Source organism: Poecile atricapillus, chromosome 16 (genome assembly GCF_030490865.1).
Source record: "Poecile atricapillus isolate bPoeAtr1 chromosome 16, bPoeAtr1.hap1, whole genome shotgun sequence".
Taxonomy (NCBI): domain Eukaryota; kingdom Metazoa; phylum Chordata; class Aves; order Passeriformes; family Paridae; genus Poecile; species Poecile atricapillus.
In genome coordinates, this window is record NC_081264.1 from 7191113 (window position 1) to 7210123 (window position 19011).

The 19011-nt window shown below is 40.8% G+C and overlaps 2 protein-coding genes and 1 non-coding gene across 4 annotated transcripts in view; all 3 read right to left on the minus strand.

Moving 5' to 3' along the window:
* Window positions 1–1979, minus strand: part of ZDHHC8 (zinc finger DHHC-type palmitoyltransferase 8) — a 113197-nt gene extending 111218 nt beyond the window's left edge. The window contains exon 1 of the mRNA XM_058851729.1: window positions 1772–1979. Within this exon, the coding sequence (XP_058707712.1) occupies window positions 1772–1875 (104 nt within the window). The 5' untranslated portion in view covers window positions 1876–1979. The remainder of the gene's footprint in view (window positions 1–1771) is intronic.
* Window positions 1980–9139: 7160 nt separating this feature from the next.
* Window positions 9140–18900, minus strand: RANBP1 (RAN binding protein 1). Of its 2 annotated transcripts, none has more exons than XM_058851943.1 (6): window positions 18777–18900; window positions 16900–17036; window positions 15728–15885; window positions 13910–14038; window positions 11921–11986; window positions 9140–10979 (listed from the first exon to the last, which is right to left on the minus strand). In XM_058851943.1, the coding sequence occupies exons 1-6, from the start codon at window positions 18789–18791 to the stop codon at window positions 10858–10860; spliced, it is 627 nt and encodes a 208-aa protein (XP_058707926.1). In that variant the 5' UTR covers window positions 18792–18900; the 3' UTR covers window positions 9140–10857. The 2 variants fall into 2 exon arrangements, with proteins under 2 accessions (XP_058707926.1, XP_058707925.1); XM_058851942.1 differs by having other exon boundaries at window positions 9140–10982.
* On the minus strand, window positions 11710–11841 carry LOC131585650 (small nucleolar RNA SNORA77). The gene has a single exon (XR_009279003.1). It is a non-coding gene; the product is annotated as a small nucleolar RNA SNORA77 (small nucleolar RNA).
* Window positions 18901–19011: the final 111 nt, after the last annotated feature.

Sequence of the window (19011 nt, forward strand, 5' to 3'; positions counted from 1 at the left end):
AAAATTTACTAACACTTCAAGATACACAGGCCAAGTTACAATATGGAGAGATCCTTAAAATACTTCATTTTGCATGTAATTATTCACTGATAACAGAGGGAGCAGAGTGAAGTTTCAGATTCAGTAACAAATTAAAGGCAATTGCTTCTTCCGTACAAATTATAAAACGAACATCTCATTTGATGTCCTGCTGCCAAAAGGATGTTTCAACAACAACTGTGTTACCAGGAAAGTCTTACATCACTAAGCAATTTGCAGCTCTACATGGGAAGTATCATATGAAAACAAACATACAGCTTCCAAAACAACCTTAGCATACATGCATTCCTCAAGCAGCCAGAAAAATAAATGCTGGTATTAAGGCCGCATTTTTTTTTACTCTTTCATATTCACCACTCTAGTTCACCACCAAACTCATCACAAAAGCCAACTTCTGTCTTGTTTTCGCCTGTGAGCACCAAATTATAATTAGATGCCCAAATGATGAATGATAGGCTGATACTTGTACTGGCTCTTGAGACTTGACCAGTTCTTGAAACAGTGTAATATCCTGAAAGGATTTATCCATATTTCATATCAAATGCACTGAAAACAAGCAAGGAAAAATCAACGCACATTAAGTCAAGAGCAAAACTCAGTGTCAAAATCTGTTTTGATTTAAGAAACTGTTAGACAAAACAACATTTACACTTTATTCTGAAATCCTACATTGAGATTACCAGACCAGCGATGAGCATTTTGAAACATCGAGAATCATATCACAGCCAAACCACAAAAGATAATGACACAGACACATACTCCCACTCCTATAGAGCCTTCTGCTTCCAACAGCTTCACTGAGCTCGGTTAAAAAATAGCAACAGCAAAACAAGGAAAACAGAGTTCCAAAATAAGTGAAACAATAAATCTTAATATGCAATAGCCATGTTTTTACCTTCCTAAAGGCAGCTTAGTCAACGCTCCTTTGAGAGCACAGTTCTGTAGCATCTCTGGAAACACGGACACCTCTGCAGGGAGGGTGCCGCTACCCCCGCACAGGAAGGGTTAGCGAGCTACAGAACTCGAGCAAATGGAAACAGCCGAAGCACTACAGCACTCACATATTAATATAACTACAGGAGAGCTGCAAGCCGACAGCCACAGCTCCATTCTGCATTTAAGGGAGAAGGGAATGAGAGAAGAAGAAACAGAGAGGGGAAAAGTTTCCTCATCTTTCTTTCAAGCAAATGTAGATTTGTTCATCAGCTCCTCAAGCTTTCAGGAACAGTTACATAAAAACATGTAAAATCGGTAGTGCTTAGAATAGGATTCCTTCCACTTGAAAAGGCTGTGCCGGATAAACCCTGAGACACGCGAGAGACTGACGGGAGAGGCCAGCTCTCCCTCCCGGAGCACAGACTCGCCACGGGCTGGATGCACGCCTGCCGGCAGCGGGGCGGCCGGGGCTGCATTTCTCTCCCGTACACCAGCCCTGCACAGACGGGCAGAGGGGCTGCGGGGCTCGGGCATCTCTGATGCACACAGCCGGCAGCTGCGGGAGGCTGATGGGTTTTTACGTGCCGTGAAATGGTGGATCTGACATTCAGGCACATTTTATAATAGGGAGAGATGGTGAGCCTCTGCAAACCAAAGCCGGGCAGGGATAGCAGGAGGCAGGCGGGGAGCGGGACCAGCAGCGGCAGGGCCTGGAGGACTGTCAAGCCCAGCCGCCTCCCCCCGCCGGGCCGGGCGGCCCCAGCCCGGGCCCCCCCTCCGCCAGAGCGGTACTTACGTGAAAACAAAAAATAAAGTAGTCGAACCCACTAATAAGGCAGCTGCTGTGGAGACCGGGATGTATTTCGTAGGTTTAAACCTCTTTCCAGTGCTGCTGGGCATCCTGTAGTTTACACATCACTATGTAAATCCAACCCGAGAGGAGGGAGCCGGGAGGATGCGGGTCCCTCCGGCGCGGGGAGAGCGGGACCCGGGCGGCTGGGAGGGACGGGAGAGGGACGGGAGCAGCTGACCTCCAGCACAGGAAATCCCACCCACACCGCCCAGCCCACTCGGCTGATGTCAACCAGCCCCTTAAGGTAGCGCTGCGGGGAGAGGGAGCGGGGCTTGCAGCCAGCACAGCCCCGCCGAAGGGCGGTCGAGACGCGGCTGCTCGGGCCTCCCGCAGCGGGGCAGACCCTGCGGACGGGGGGCCCCAATTCTATCCTTTCTACAAGACACCCCCTCACCCGCCCCTAAAAGAAAAATAGCAATGTATTGAGCTCCACAGGGCGCTGTGTGGGAGGCTGAAGCTCCCGTAGCAGCTCCTTGAAGAGCGGGGCTCTAGAGGGGGCTGCGGACGCGGCACCGCCGCAGCAGCCGCGGAGCGCTGCGGGTCCGCGCAGGGAGCGGCTCCGAGCCGGGCTCTGCAGGACAGGGCCAGCTGCACGCCAATCCTGCCGTGCTCGCTCGGGGAATAAACCCCTCTTTTCATTCTGCTACACCCAGAGTCACAGTATTAAGGGAATTGCTGCACTCTGCCAAATTCAGTTGATTCCAAGGTCTGTAACTGAGTGCAAACATAACTGAAATTACACTATACTCTGTTATTTTAAAATCTCTCCGTTAGCATCAGGAGGCAGACAGAAGAGGTAATTTAAGGTAACAACAGAAAGTTCACCGAATCAGCTTTCCCAAGAGCAGTGTGAGAATGGCTCCTCTGTTCACACCCGTGGGCACCACCCAGCAGCTCGCCTGTCTCAAGGAAACCCTCCGATGGGAAGAAGGGTTCAAGGCCACTTGGAAGTTTAGAAATCAAGACCAGGAGCTGCATACATCTTGCTCCCTCCCTCCTGCTTTCTTTCTCAGCTAATCCCTCTTCTGCAGCTGCCAACATGCAGATAAAGTAACCCCTGCCTAACACAAAAGCCACATTTGCAGCAACTGCTGGGTGTTCTTAAAAGCAAGCTTGCCCTAGAAGGCATACACTGCAGTGCTGTTCAGAAAGGACATTTGTCATTTTAAGAGACTTGATTAATTCCACAGTCCTAGAAGTCCTTAAGAACAGAAAAGTAAAACCCAACCAAAAATCTGTAAGGGTCCTCAGCTTTGCACTTAGCAAAAAAATACCCACACAACCACAAACCAAACGAAAACCCAAATTTTGAGCATCAGCTTTAACAAAAGCAAAGCCAGCAAGTTCCAGCCTGAGGACATATGGCTATGTGAAATCTCAGCTTTTGCTAGCGACTGCCCTGCTAAAAAAAAGAGTCTTATCCAGAGGGACTAAAGCCACAAGGCAACTTAAAATCATCTCCAGACTTAGATTTTTTAAGGAACAGGAAGGAAAACATCTACCTAAAGTTAGTTATTTTTGCATGCTTGGCGGACTGTTTCCTATGCTTCACTACTCATGCCAGTTTATTGGAATTAATTATTCTCAAGCCCTTGTCAAAAGGTCAACAAATTTTACACAGAAACAGACTCTGCATACGAGGTTGAAAGGCTTCAGGTGCAGCTACATGAGCATGTTAAAGCAGATCAAAGGCACACCTGGGAAGAAAATCTCTCCAGCACCTTCACTTACCAAGACTGATGTGTATTGCTGAGTGGCCTCCAAGGAGCTGGGTCCCTTTTCAACAAAACTGAGCTGGCAGATGCATTTGAGGAGCACACCTAATGCTCTGGGCCACAAGTTTAGCATCATTTACTTGACAAAGCAGAGACTTCATCACTTACATCAGTTTAATCATCCTCCCTCCCACTCAAGCAACAATCTGGGTGAAGAATTTAAGCTGCAAACAGAAATCTAAATAATTTTCCAGGGATATTTTTATTTTAATCTAGAAAATGTTATCCTAAGTTGCACTATAGACTGTTAATGAAGTTTTGTCAGCATCCTGAAATGGATGTATGAGATCTACTCAAATGCATTTCTTAGGTCTTGAAAAATAGTAAAGTTTTCCCCCAGGTGACAGTCATATCTGCATTTTTAGCATGGACCTGCAAGTTTCCAGATACATATCTGGAATTTGATGATTTATTTAAATTTCATTATTTTTAAAGATGAAGCTTTTCTGGGACAGTAACATTCCCTCTTGTGAATTGCAGTTATTCTTAAAGAGACTCTGCCTCCTCTGCACCTAATTATTTTCAATTGTATTTTCCCCTAAGGATTCTTTCCTCTCTAGAAAGTCTGTTTCTCAAAGACAGCTTTGAAAGTGGGGAGGATTCAGCACTTCTGCTCATTCCACTCTTCAGAATGGTTTTCCCTTCATCACTCTGACACACTGATGCTGATCCAATCTCTCTGTATCAGCCCCCATTTGTTGGGCCAATCTTTCAAGCCATTCCTGTTCTGAAAGGAGGCTCTCAACAGCAAGTAACTTTGGCTTTTTTTAATAACCCAATCACACAACACTTCTCTAGAGGGAGACTAAAGATAAATGTGAGTTATCAGGACACAAAGAATTGTACCTTACATAGCAACAAGAAGAGGCGCATCTCCAAACTGAACTTATCTTGAAGATCACAGTGCCAGCCTGGTTTGGGCTGCACAATCATCTTGTGGATGATGACACCTGTTCTGTGCAGTCATGCAGAACCAGCATTTCCAAAAGAGGGCTGAGACATTCCATATCACAAAACTACAGTGTTATGCTGAATTGGGCTTTGGGATTACTTTTTTCTGGTGCACATTGTAGATTACCTATCAGAAAGCAATAATTTTCTGTAATTTTGTGTCCAACAGTTCCCACAGTTCACCTCATTTCCTTCCCACTAACACTCCAGTTCTAAAGAATGCTCTGTTTTCAACCCAGCACAAAGCACTGCTGAGCAACACTCCATCATATTATTACAAGCCAAGTATATTTAAAGCAGTCAGATGACTTTACCTGTCAAACACTAAGGATGTCTGAGGAGGACTTGACTAAAGCAGAACAGGCTTGTCTCAGAATTGCTCTTCTGGAACACCTTTATTTCAAGGACTGCAGTTTCTGGATTCACACTACCTTATTAGCGTGCCAGAAGGTTTTGGCAGCACTGGAGTAAACAGCAATGGCAGCATGAGTTAGGGAAAGATTTAATGACAAAGAACAAACACAGCTACAAAGAACAATCTAAAAATAATCTGGCAGAGCATGGCTAGTAATTGCATGTCTTCTTGAAAGATTTTACTCTGAGGTTTTACCCCATAGGAGGAAGGGCCAACCACAGAAGCTGTGTTGGAGCCACATGGCAGAGTACCCCTCTCAGAGCTGGTAAGATGAAAGGAGACTCATAACAGAGCAAAAATCAAGAAAGCCTGAAAGCCATGCAATTTTCATATCAAGTCACAGCACTAATTTTAGCTGGAAAGCTTAGCTACGTGATTAAGAAAATTCTTTTATTTTGCACAGTTGAAAGTACTGAATATCCCTGCAATATTTTAGTGGTCACTTGCAAGTTAGCTCCTAGCTCGAATTTGCTGTTGTCATTAAACAGTGACCACAATAAATAATTATACTTTTCTTAGTACTGGTGACCTGCAAACTGCTCAGGATCACTGGGAGAACCCTCAGCGATCACTAATTTGTTGTTTAATAAAAACTGGTTTTCCCCTCAAATTTACAGTGCTCAGAACAGAGACACATGGATCATCTTGTGCTACACAGTGCTGCCAAAAGTCCAAGCAAGAGCCAGACAGTTCTGGGTACAAGCCAGGCCTAGTAAGTTACCCACTGGAACTTCAATATAACAATTTTCATTTAGTTGTTTATTTCTTACCAGATAAATCAAGAAATTATTGCCTAATAATGATTTCTCAGTAGCTGTAACAGATTTATAACAACATTTTCTAGATGATTCCAATAGATATTTTTCATGGGATGACATTTGCTCAGAACAGATCTGGTATATTTCCCAACAGCAGTGATGGGGCATGTCAAGTTGCATTTACTATGAAACTCTGCAGACTGATTCCTAAATGTTCCCCACAAAAAACTACTTACATCAGAATGGGATAGACCTCCGAGCAGTTTTAAAGATTCACTAACCGTCCTGTTTAAAACCATTAGTTAAGTGCAATTCTCCTCCTCTAAATGAAATATCACTCTAAATTATGCTGCTGAAACTCTGCAAGCCAACAGTGTTCACAAACCAGCCAACAAGATGTTAAAACTGATAAAGACTATTTATACGAAGCAATGTAACTTCAATTATACCTGTTAGAATAGTCTTGATAAATAGCCTCCAAGCATACAAAATATTCAGTCATTTTAATGTCCAATCCATTTTTGTTGACATTTACAATAGCCATAATTGCTTTTATGGAAGAAAAGCATTAGAAAATGATGAAATTTAAACTATTTGAAATGAGGCCAGCCAGCACAACATGAACAGGCAAGAGCTTCTCTCTTAGGTTGTAAGCAAATTACACATCTTGATACAACAGTTCATATCTAAAATACAGTGATTCAGCTGATATAAATTTGTAGTCAAGACTGATAAACAATGAGCTGGACTGTTCCAGTTTGAAAGCTGGAAACATACTTAAGACTGTGAAGTTGATGAAATACTTGTAGTAGTCAGACACATTCCACAAAATAAAAGTTTGCTGTATGTAACGGTTAATCCAGATTTGTCCTAACACCTTCTTTCTACTTAAAGCATTATATTGGTGTAACAGATAATACACCCCGCAAACATTACCTGCAGCATTAATACTTAAAAAAAGTGCATTTCTACAAATATAATTTATTTATGGATCTGATATAGGTTGTGTTTTCACTAGGAGACTACAGCAAACTAGTTTGACAAGTCTTACAAATATGACCAGGTCTTAAGTCAGTGGTTGGTGTCTAATGTGACTTAAGTGGACAAAGATATTCCATACCTAAATTTACATATTACAAAAATATAGTGTCCATAAATCTGATGCATAGCTGTAGATACTAACACTACTCAGCTCTTAAATATTAGGAAGATTTTTCTTCCTGTGCTTGTCAGTTTTCACAACCTTCTCAATATTTATTTCCTTATTCTTACTTGCACAAGCTGCTTGAGAAACACCTTGTTTTCACGTGAACTAGTCTGAGAAATCACTTACATGTAGAATCCACTCTACAGCTCATTACTTCAACTTTTCTTCCTCAAGCAAAATAATTCTGATCTGCTGCAGTTAAGTTTTCCTTAGCTCTTTACTCTGAAAATGATACATTGTCAAAGATTTAGTTAAGGTTGGTAAAAAACTGGCAATTCCTCTTCTTTCTATTTTAAAGAGTAATTCTAACTATATCTAATTAGGAGGACCTTTAAAGTAGATCCTAAATAAACCATAATAAAATAAAATCCTTTATACACACCTCACTTCACTGAACTAGTCTAAGTTTACACATGACCTCAGCAATGTAAAAACACTTTGAAATTAGTTTGGCTCATCAAAATTAAAGCATTGGCTTGCCATGGACACCTCAGAAAATACAGCTTGCTAGAAACAACCTGAAGCAGCCAGACAGATGGGTGTCCTGGGAACAGGAAGGAGTAAATACTGACAGCAATGGGAAGTTCTTTGGAAAGGTTTGGAGTTGTTTAAATAATCACCCACTGTTTAAGGACTTGGCACTGAAATCCAATGGCAATTTGTACAGACCAAACCCCAGTAGGGCAGTTTATAATGGAATCTCCACCACTGTCTCCATTTCTACACAAATAGGTGCAATTTAATATTATTAAGGTGTCAAGCATAGTTTTCTGAACTCTGATTCTCTTTCTTTAGAGGAAGGTTTCTAGTAACATTAAAGTTTTTCACTGAGTTATGTGAAGGAATGCACTGAGCAGCTCAAGGCCCAGCATTGCTGAGGGATGTCAGAGTTCAGCACAACTCATCATGAGCCACACACAAAATCCACCAGAGGACACAATACTCAAACTGTTAATAACACTTAGCAACAAAATCCGAAGAACTACTCAGACTCATATTTTTTCCCTTTACACACAGGTATTCCTTGAGCATGTTGCATCAAAATTAAGAATTTACAATATTGTCCTATCTGCATAGCGTTGAGAAGAATTTTAATTTTCTGATGTTTTGGTATCATACACAAAGTGAGTCCTGTGATTGCTTATTACACAGGAAAAAAACCCTCAACACAGTATTAAAACACAACAAACAGGGAGCATTTGCAATTTGTGAATGAGAGATTTAGTATTATATATTAGTATACTAATGTAAACTTACTCCTGGAGAAAAAAATCCCCCACAGATCAGCGTAGTCTTCAAAACAATTAACATGGGATCTAGAGAGAAGTACTTTGAATTAATTTCTATAATAAGTAGACTTCTTCAAGACCTGAACTAGCTGTGAAGAAGATATTGGTTTGATGCTTGTCAAAATTCAATAATTTTTAAGTTGAAAGCATCACTCAAGAGTCCTCAGACTTCATTCATTCAGCTCATACAAAACCATTTGTACCACCAAGGGCTGGATCACCAAGCCTGGCTATGTAGCATCTTTCTAAACCTGAAGCAAGCAGAAACATTGTATGAATTGCAGACTTTAGCACCCAACAATGCTTTATTAACCTTGTTGTATTTTCCTTCTTTATAAAAAATGGATTAGAACTTTTTTAAAACCTTCACCTGGCAACCTACTTTACCTATTAGAGAGTTTAATCATTAGAATGACTTGCACAAAAACAAGCCTTATTTCACTGAGATAATTTTAAAAATACTTACTGCTTTTTAATGTGTAGAACAGCTAAAGTGACCAGAACACTGAATGACCATCCTTTAGTTTAGAGGACTAAAACATTCTTCAGCCAAATGTTACCCAGAGAAATTATTTTACTGAGTGGTCTCTTTTAACTTTGCTCTTTGAGACTGCAGATTTGCAAGGATGGTTGCAATCCATGAACCGTCAACACAGATCAGTTAACCTGAACAGGAATGGAAATGTCTTGAAGTCATTTAAGGATGCTGAAGTAAGAGAAGAGAGGGCAATGACATTAAGCAGGAGTCATCAATAACTAATATTAAGACAAATTAAGTTGTTCAGGTGCTGTCCCCCCCTTCTGTACAATGTTTGACAGTGAAATGCAACTCGCCCATTTTGCTGCCTTCATCACTTTGCCCCTACAGACTAAAAATGCATTCCCAGTAAGAGTTCTCAAAATAAAAAGCAAATCCTTTAAATGAAAATTTAAGTTTATTTTGAAATTTTTAAGTCATTTCTATCAATTTAGACACAGTTTGACATTATCAGATCATTTACAGTGATTCATGGATAAAGATTTGGCTTTTACATTCAAATGTTAAATACTTCAAAATAGCTTTGTCATGTTATTTCCAAACCAGAAACACTAAAGAGCATTTTATTTTGCCTTTCAACCATCTTTGTTAATTAACAGACTTCTGATATCTGCTGTAGTTGAAGGGGAATGTGCAAAACACCAAAGGAATTATTTTGTGTGAATAAAGTGAGTACCTTAATTACAGTTCCAGATTTAAGACTTGTTCACTATAGCATCAAAAGGCAGTGCTAAGAAGAAAGACTTGATTTATTTTTAAAAAATATATTTTCCTCAGGTAGAGTGCAGAACCTGAGTTAAAAGCCTCTTTATGAAAACAAAAAGGTCTTGCTATCCCATGTTAACATCATTCAGTCTTACAGTTTAGCAAGTTTTGTCCAGTTTTCATAATTATTTTCAAAACTATTATAAAAATTTCATCTCTATCCTAACACAATCCTTGTTAAACAACAAAATTCAATTTATCTATCAGACTTAATTGTATTGATTTTATTGCTTACTATGTTTTTTTTCTTACTCTCTAGCACTAATTTGAAACTGGATAAACAGAAAACATTTGCAGGGAAGAGATTTGACCAATTTGCCCATTCTGGCAAGGAGGGTGTCCCTCAGGCATGTGCACTATAATTAACTGTTCCAAAGTGAATTCCAGCCTGCTGCTCTCCAAGAGGGACAGCCTCCCTACCAAACACATGAGAAGTTCAAAACTCCTCCAGTTGGTAAAAAACACAAGCTCCAAAGCCCAGGGAAAAAAGGCACGGGGAATCTCACAGGAAGGTACTCAAACAGCTCGGATTCCTTTGCACACACCTCAGTGTAACAGGCTGCTACTGCTGCTGCCTTCAGTCAGCAAGCAGCACCATGGAAGATCTGGGACAACAGGAGGAACTTTCTGCTAGAATCAAGCCTTTGTACTATTAACAAATTTGGGGAGGGGGGGAAGCACAGATTTTGTTTTGCGAGAGGAAAATGCTTCTCAAATCTGACATAATAAATTTTGTCCCCCATCTTTATTTTCACTGTCTGATGGATCAGCAGCAGCAGCGTGCCAGGAATGCTCTAATTGTCTGATTCCAGAAGTCTGCTGCGTTTCAAGAAGCACAGGCACATTCCCTGGTCAGGTACACACAGCAGCAGGTGTGAAAGGTCTGTTAGATTACAGTTTAGAAGCCATATAAGAAACACAAATGCAATCCTAATCTTCCCTCCTGACAAAGTCTGTTAACCTACTTAATCCACAGGAATGATGATATGTAGCTCAACTAAACAAGTGTATTCATAAGCCTTTACAGTATACAGAAAACTCAGTTCTGTCCCCTGATGCTGTTTTCAAGTTTGTTTTATTCACTCTTTTGGATGACTATAAATAAGTGTTTCCACTATGGAAAAGAATGTTAGCACAGTACATTTTCATGACAGGGGAATGAATTTTTCTGAAGACACCTTCCAAAGGGCAAAAGCTTAGAAAAAAACAATGTGAATGTTGAATTCAGTTCCATATAAAGTCCCTTGTAAAAATGAAAAAACAAAAACCAAAAAACCTAAAAAAAAAAAAAAAAAAAGTGTAAAGGAAAAACTGCAAGGCCCAGGATGATTTTATTGCTTTTCTTCAGTTTTTTCCTTGGTCTCTTTCTTCTCAGATTCTCTGCTCTCTTCCTTTACAGAAAGCTCTTCTAGTTTTTCAGCAACTTTATCAGCACTATCATTTTTGTCTGTGCCTGCTGAAAGATTGGTTAGGAAAAGTATTACATACAGGCAGTAATGGATTTTCCTGTTAGAAAGAGTAAAGAAGTAGAGGGTGAAGGGGGTGGGGAGAGACAGCTGGTATTGGACAAAAGTAAAGATATTCTTCACTGACCACTGGAGTGACTCATTCCATTTCTGTTCCTCTGGAAATAACTTCAGATATCAGAATTCAAGAAACACCACTTGTATACGTTAATCACTACACAAGGGCTTAATCACAAGGACTGAGGACTGTGTAACATCTGGCCAGCTGTGCTGCTACCAATAAAGTATCCAGAGAAGTCCTTAGCTTCTTGTCATCTTAACCAAAAAAAGCAAAGTCAAGTGTCCCCAGTTTGAAATTGGGGCAAGGGAATTCCTATGACTGGAAAACTCCAATCTAAATATCTTGAAGAATGCTGACTGCAGAGCACTGCTAGTCTGTACTTAAGAAAGATAAAAATGTTTATTTTATTTACATGGTGAGATACCTTGTCACAAAGGCAGTTCTAAAGGGAGGTGCAATAATCTATTAGAGACTTGTGAACAACCTCACACAGACTAATAACTGTAAAAAACATTAAATATTGTACTTGCATGATTGTACATTTGCGAAATTTGGGAAAGGGACCTGGAAGGAAGAAAGAGCACTGTGGTTGCAGTGTTCACAGTTCATTTGTTTACTATAAGCCATAAATATTTCCTTGGCAGCATTTCCAAAGCAGCCATGTCCCAACAGCAACTGTAACAGCCTTCCACAGGAAAGAAGGCCATCGTCACTCCTGTGAGCTCTTACTCTCGCAGACAGAAAAGCACCTGAACTGAAGGCTGCAGTTCAGCACAGAGTGAGTCTGCTGGAACACAACACACCAGGGTACTGCAACCACTCACACAGCTCAGAAATGTGGCATCAAGTACACTGAGACTACCTTACCTTTCTTTGCTGTCTTGCCTACTTCATTCCTGCATTCTTCAAATTTTGCCTTGAATTTCTGTGCATCTGTTTCAGTGAAGATAAAATATTTTTTCATTACTTTTCCCACCTCACAACACTGAATACTTCTAATCCTGAAGAAAGATATCCCAGGAGAAGGTTTGTGTAAACAAAATTTGTAGGGACTTATGAAGTAATCTAGTAAATCATACAAGATACAAAATTCTTCAATCACATCTTTGTGCAAAAGCAATTCATCTTCTTCAGCAAGTTTAATGAAGCAGCTTATTTTGCAAAATATTCAAAATGTAATGCCAGCAGGAGCTGTTTTGTAGCTATTGCAACTCCCAGCTGTCTGTAGCCTAAAGGAATAGGAATATGATGTCAGAGACTGCTAATACAACTATCTGTATGCAAAAGACTGAAATTAGCTTTGAACTGCTATTTTTGCCAGCTGTGTTACACCCTAAGAGTCTTCCACAACCTGACCACAACTGGGGGCTCTTAGCATCAGCAAAGGAAGATAATGGCTGTCTCACCAGTACAGCATTGAGACTCTGTACCTCACTGTAACTACTGAGGGTTATTCCTCACTGCGAGAACCAACAACGCATAATCTTCATTACCTTCTGGTCTAAGCCACCACTCAATTCAACAACCATTCCAAGCAGCTGATCAAATTTCAATAATGTCTCTACACAAGTAATAAAAGCAACATGGGATTAGGCAAGGATCTTCCTGACACCAGGACAACCAAGGTGATACTAGCCTGGTATCCCAGGCTGGTCTGGCTGACCACAGGAGGTCACTGTTGGCCCACAGGAATTCTGAAGGCACTTTGTAACTAGTCCAGGAAGTGTTTGTATCAATTCCTTTTCAAGCATCTCAAACAGCAGAGACACCCCAAGGTCAAACTTATGTCTGTTCACCTGTCAGTTGCTTAGTCAGTACTGCAAAGGGCGAGCAGGAAGAGAGGCCTACTCCCTCAAGACAGACCATTCAATAACCTGAACAGCTTCTACCAGAAAGAGGGGAAGACTTTTCAGAGATGAGCAAGTAGTTACACTTTCATCTCCTACTTGATCATGAAGCAAGCACTAATCAGGAGGACCAGAAAGGTTTATTTGGCTAAACAAAATGATACTGGAGACTGAAGGCAAAGGAGAAAGGCAAGATATACCAAGTTCTTTCCTGATGTATCCAAATCCATTAAGTTTTAAAATATATAACCACCTTAAGATCCATCTAGTATGTAACGAGAAAAGGAGGCTACCATACTAAACTTGTGTGGAAAATTGTAAAACAAAGAATGCAACACTTTTTCATTTTGCTTCTTTAAAAAAAAACCCTAAACCAGCAACAAAACAAAACATCATAAACCTCCTCTGCCTCCAAACACTTCTTTCATTTAATCCTAGTTGATCCATTACTAGAGTTACTTTTCTGGTACTCGGTGTAGTCACTCCAGAAAAATCCACTAACATGATGAGTACGACTGGAACTTTTCATTGAGGATTCCATTTAATCAAAACAAAGAAGATACTACATACTTCATTAAAAAAAGAAAAAACAACTCAGATGTTCTCCTAATGCAGACAGACCAGAAGTATCAGGTCAGGATTTCCTTGTTTCTAATGCAAAAATCTAATCTTAACGACAACTGAGCACCAGAATTACATGAAAGTGAGCTGCAAGAGAGTCTCTTAACTGCCTTTAGTTTTATTTTAATTGGCATTGCACTTACATGAAATGGCTTAGGTTAAAAAAGTGCCTAGGGCAGAAACTGTACAAATATTACTGCAGATCTAATTACTACACTGTTTGTAAACAGATATGGTTAAATGATTAACAGACTTCTCTCAGATAAAGAATTAATTAGCTAACACTACCATGCAGGGGTACATCTCCAATAATGGTTTAGAGCAGCATTTAGACAAGCAGAGAAACAACAGTTGACAATCAGTATAAGTTCAGTGCCAGTCCACTCACTCTCTGCATTTAGAAATCGGATTGCCAGAAGTTCAGGCTTGGGGCTCTCATCTGCAAAGTCAGCATGTGTGTTCCAGACCCATGCCCTGTCGCTTCCAGCATTAGGCTTCAGCTCCATTAAGGGTGTGACTGAAAAGAAAGCATTAAAAGATGTACACAGAACAACAGCAAATGCTTTCCACACCAGCCTCCATAAATCTCATTGACAACAGGCTGCAATGCTTACATAAAGCACTAGACACAGAATTACTTTGGGATAAATACAAGACAGTGGTGTTCATATATACTTTTCCTTACATTGTCAAATAAAATCATGCAAGGGCATTACTGTGTGAGAGGATGCTGGATTCACTACTGTTAGGAAAAAGAGCTGGATTCAATTTTTGCTTAAAACAGATGACTGTGATACTAAGAGATGCAGTCACTGAGCACAGCTCTGAAATACAGACAAATTATTCAGGAAGAAAAGCCATCCAGACAAACAACACCCATTCTTCTTCTGCACACCAAAACTACTACCAAAATTAATTTAAAAAAACATTATTCCTTCAATTAGTCATCAAGTTAATTACCTTTCCCATCAGTTTAAAGCTGTACTACAAGATAATACAGAATTCTGCAGTGCTGCAAAGTGTAAACAGCATCTTTTCAATATGTTTGTTCCCTCCCAGTAAATGGGGCCCTGTCTCTCCAAGACACTACAATTACCTCACCTGACTGAGTGGAGAAGTTAAAATGTTACTTCCCACAGTACCTTAAGACTTTTTACATTACAGACATGCGAAGTGTAAGCAGGGCTTTTTTTCTCCTTGGGCCCCATCTAGTTCAGGAGAAGTCTGAAGAGTCTATTCCCTTCCCTGCATTTTTAACATCTAGAGATCAAAATACATTTTGCTCCATTTAATGCTTTGCAAAAACAAAGAGAGTTCTTTTGTCTGACTGTGAGTCAGCATAAATTCAATAAACAAATCTATATGGAGAGCATCTTTTTCAGGAAAAAAAACCTAAACAACTTTTGACATGAATACTATAAATTCATTGATTCTGTTTTGCTATGTGCAACATTTATTTCCCTAAACAAAAGGTTTATTCCTCCTGGTTAGTGGCATTATTGAGGTTTGCATTAAGCTACTTCTTATTTCAAGTTATCTAAATGTAGTTTAACTCCACAGAACACTACAGATTCCTCATATAAATATCTGAATATCACCAAAGCAAGCAAAGTATTACCCAACTGGTCTACTTGTTGCAAGTTGTGCTGACTTTCAAGTCTGTCTTGCTCTTTCATGGTTTCTTTTAATTCAAAGAGGATTCTTTTTTGAATGAGTCAGTCCAATATAACATGTTCATTTCAGTTTATTTCACAAGCAGAGAAAGGCAGACTCAGATTTTTAGCACCTCAGTCTCTTGTTTTCTGATAGTTAAGGATTGGTTTTGGAAATTCTAACACTTAGCTCAAAGTAGTAAACTATTACATCATGGTTTTACAAGAGCAAGCCAGCATACATTAAATTCTTATTCCAAACAGTACTAAGGCTTACATGTTCTACACTGTATTAATCATTAAAATCACACACACACACACTGGAAGCAATCACATAATGCCTGTCTATCACAGCTAAATTTTAAAGTGACTTTAGTTAGTCTTACAGCACTATCAGACTCTGAAGGAAAAAACCTCCAGCTTCCTTCCATTAATAAAATTAACCCCTCATGGTTTTTGATGCCTGTATGCCTTGTATGAAGAGCAAGAGACAACCATAAATTCTACCATCTTATTTTTTAAATCAAGAGTAAGTTTAGCAATGTATAACATACTGTAATGGTTTGCACAGATTTTTAGGGTTTTATCCCTCCGCATGAGGAGGCGAATTGTTCCCTTCTCCTTGTGTTTCAAGAGTTTCACATCACCAGTTCCTCGTTCTTTCCATTCTGGAAGGTCATTCTCAGATGCAAACCGGAAGAGCTTTGCTCGCCTTGGAGAACAGAAAATTTAATTAGCCGGCATGTACTAAAATATTTATTAAAACACCACACCTGACCGAACAGCACAGCTCTTTATAAAAGACACACACAAGAAGAAGACAATTTCTTTAGTAAGATCCCCTGTTCTACTTCAATATACACATTCAGAAACTGATATAATAAATTAAAAGCTTAAATATTAGGAATTATGTAATAACTGTACTAAAATTCAACAGGTTCTGGATAATCTTAAGGGATGATGAACATATTTGGTGTAGGTAACCTTTTAAATTCATGTAGTTAATTAACAGGTTTTGCTATAGCCAGAGTTCACCACACTACCTGTTAGAAACTGACCATGACTTTAGTTATTATCAGAATCTGTACAAGGAGAACTCAGATCTCTCTTCCAGATGAGCAATACCATTCTGTTATTAAGTAAAAGCAGAATTTTTTAAACCTATTTAAAGCAAGCACATCAGGGATCAAATTCAAAATGCTTCTTAAGCCTTTAGACTACATTTTTCTTCAGGCAGACCAAGCCATCCTGATCTGACAATAAGCATAATCTAAGGACGAACTGTGTTGAAGACAACATACAGGAACTGCCACAAATGCCCCAATACTGTACTGCAGCTGTTGCTTTTGTTATTTCAGTACCTTGTACATTACTCTTTACCAGGGATGCATAGCAGCAACACCACGTACATCTCATTCCCCTCCTCCCAAGACACTCGCTTTACATTCACACGATTACAATTTCAATAATCATTACCTAAGTTGTTGTCTTTTATGCAAACAATGCTAAAGCCAGATTTGCACTATCAGCTCCCTTCTATGGTTCCAGAATCCATTTTCTTGGGGAAACATCAATCACTCCCCACTCAATGTCTGCTATCACCGTGCAGACCAAGTCAGATTACCCCTTCATACAGAGATTGCTGCAAGTTATGCAGCTTTTAATGAACACTGTCAAGTTTAAGCCTAATGAACATTCAGATAAGAGCAAGAAATATTCTACTCACATCTTAAAGAGTTCTTCCTCATCCTCTTCCAGAGTTTTTATTTCTTGCTCTGGAAGAGAAACTATGGGCTCAAACTGAGGATCGTGGTTAGAATCATCTGCATTTTCAGTAGAAGTATCATGCTCCTCATGTGCTTCCTGAGGAGAAAAAAAGATAACACAAACTTGCTATGTACCCAAACCCTGAAGCACTCACATCTGTGTTTAAAACATTTATGACTTATCAGCAACTAGATCTTATTAACTGAAATATCCCAAACAGTAAAGAAATATGATTATATCTGAAAACAAATGACTTTCAAGTCAACGTGCAGTTACACTAAGAAACAAAAAGATGCTCATGCAGTGCTAGATGTTTTAATCCAACCACTTACAAATTGTGCAGAGGCTTGGCCTGGGAGTAATAGCTCTTGGTTATGGAAAAGCAATTTCTTCAAGAACTTTTCCTCTGTAATGTGTTTTATGCTACTAAACCCCTTCTAGTTCTTAATGCCTAATAACCTATCGTTAATGGGAAAATTAGGAAAAACCCCACACAACATCCACCTAATCCATCTTAAGGGACACATTGCATCCCGAGTTTATCATTCTGTCTTATGTATTAGAATCACCCACAATCAACACACTCAAAGATATTTTGAGGCACAGCTGTAACACTCATGGAATAATTTAGGTTTCTTGCTTTAAGGCTCCTCAAGGAACAGGAAAATAGCCCAAATAATACTTCCTATTTAAGTTGTTTAGGAACCTACCAGAGCATTCATTGAGCTAAAGACTGTTTTTTAGTATGTGACTAGTAAGTAAATGATAAGCATCTCTAGTATTTCATACATATGGACTGCTAAGAAGCACTCAGCACACAAGCCTAGGAGGGAGACTCATATGCAAGTTTAACAAAGCCACACAACAGCTATCTCAGGTCAAGGGAACTGATTTGGGTTTGGGTTATGTTTTTTGTTGCTTCTTGAGTAACAGAAAGGAAAAACAGTCTACACGTAGATGACATTTAAATTATATTTTTACTTTTCAAATGGAAGAGTCCACTCTTACAGGCTCTATTCACAATGTCCTTTACAGAGAAGGTATACACCATGTATGCATAAAGAAACAGAAATAAAGCAGTCTATTTTTACTAAATAGTAAACAAAAGAAAAAACAGGGGGCGAGGGAAAATTAGGTAAAAAATGGTGCAAAATAAAATCCAATTGTATCAACAATGTTACACAAGCTATTGCCAGTTTTATGTCCCCAGTGTTCCAGCATGTAAAAAAAAGCGAGAAAGGAGTTACTTCACATCTGTTTCCAAAAAAAAGGAAAAGAAACGTTAGCCAAACTTTTATACATTGTATCCATGTGTGTAAGTAGCACATCCCGCATGGTAATTCATCATGCGTTCTGCGCCTGAGCAAGTCATTGCACAGACCACGAGAAACGCACAATTCATGTGCGAGACCGTGGATCCCGGTATCACGATACGATCCCGCCCTGCCGCGATATAAAGCACGTGGGCAACTGCTGCGGTACGCGGGGTCCGGCCAGCGGGCCGGGCGGGAAGAGAAGAAAGGAAGGAAACGGGGAGAAGGACTACCCCAAAGGTCCCGGGTTTCTGTGGCTTCCTCATGGCGGGGAACGGCCAAGGCGGGCGGAGGGGCCGGCCCGAGCGGCCACACGTGCCCGGAGTGGCCGCAAACCTCCAAGCCCGCGGGCGCGGCCGCTCCAGCCCCCAGCAAGGCCCAGCGTCCGTCCCCCCCCCACCCCGGCCCTACCCGCCCTGGGCTCCCCCCGCGTGGCCCCACCTGTTTCCGTTACTCTCCCACCCCGGCCCTCGCTGCCGCGCTCTCCCCCCCGCGGTCCCGCGCGCCCGCGGCCGCCCCTCACCGCGGTGTCCGCCATGGGCCCGATCGCCGCGCTCCGCTCGCCGCTTCCTGCCGCGCGCCCCGCCCGCCTCTACCTCATTCCCGCAGCCCGCGCCGCGCCGCCGCAAGGCTCCATGGGAAGCGCCCGCTCCCCCCCAGCCCCGCGTCCGCGCCCCGCCTCCGGCGCGGCCGGAGCACCGCCCGCCCCGGCCCCGCCACATCGGTCCCCCCACAGGTCCCCGGAACCGGCCCCGGTA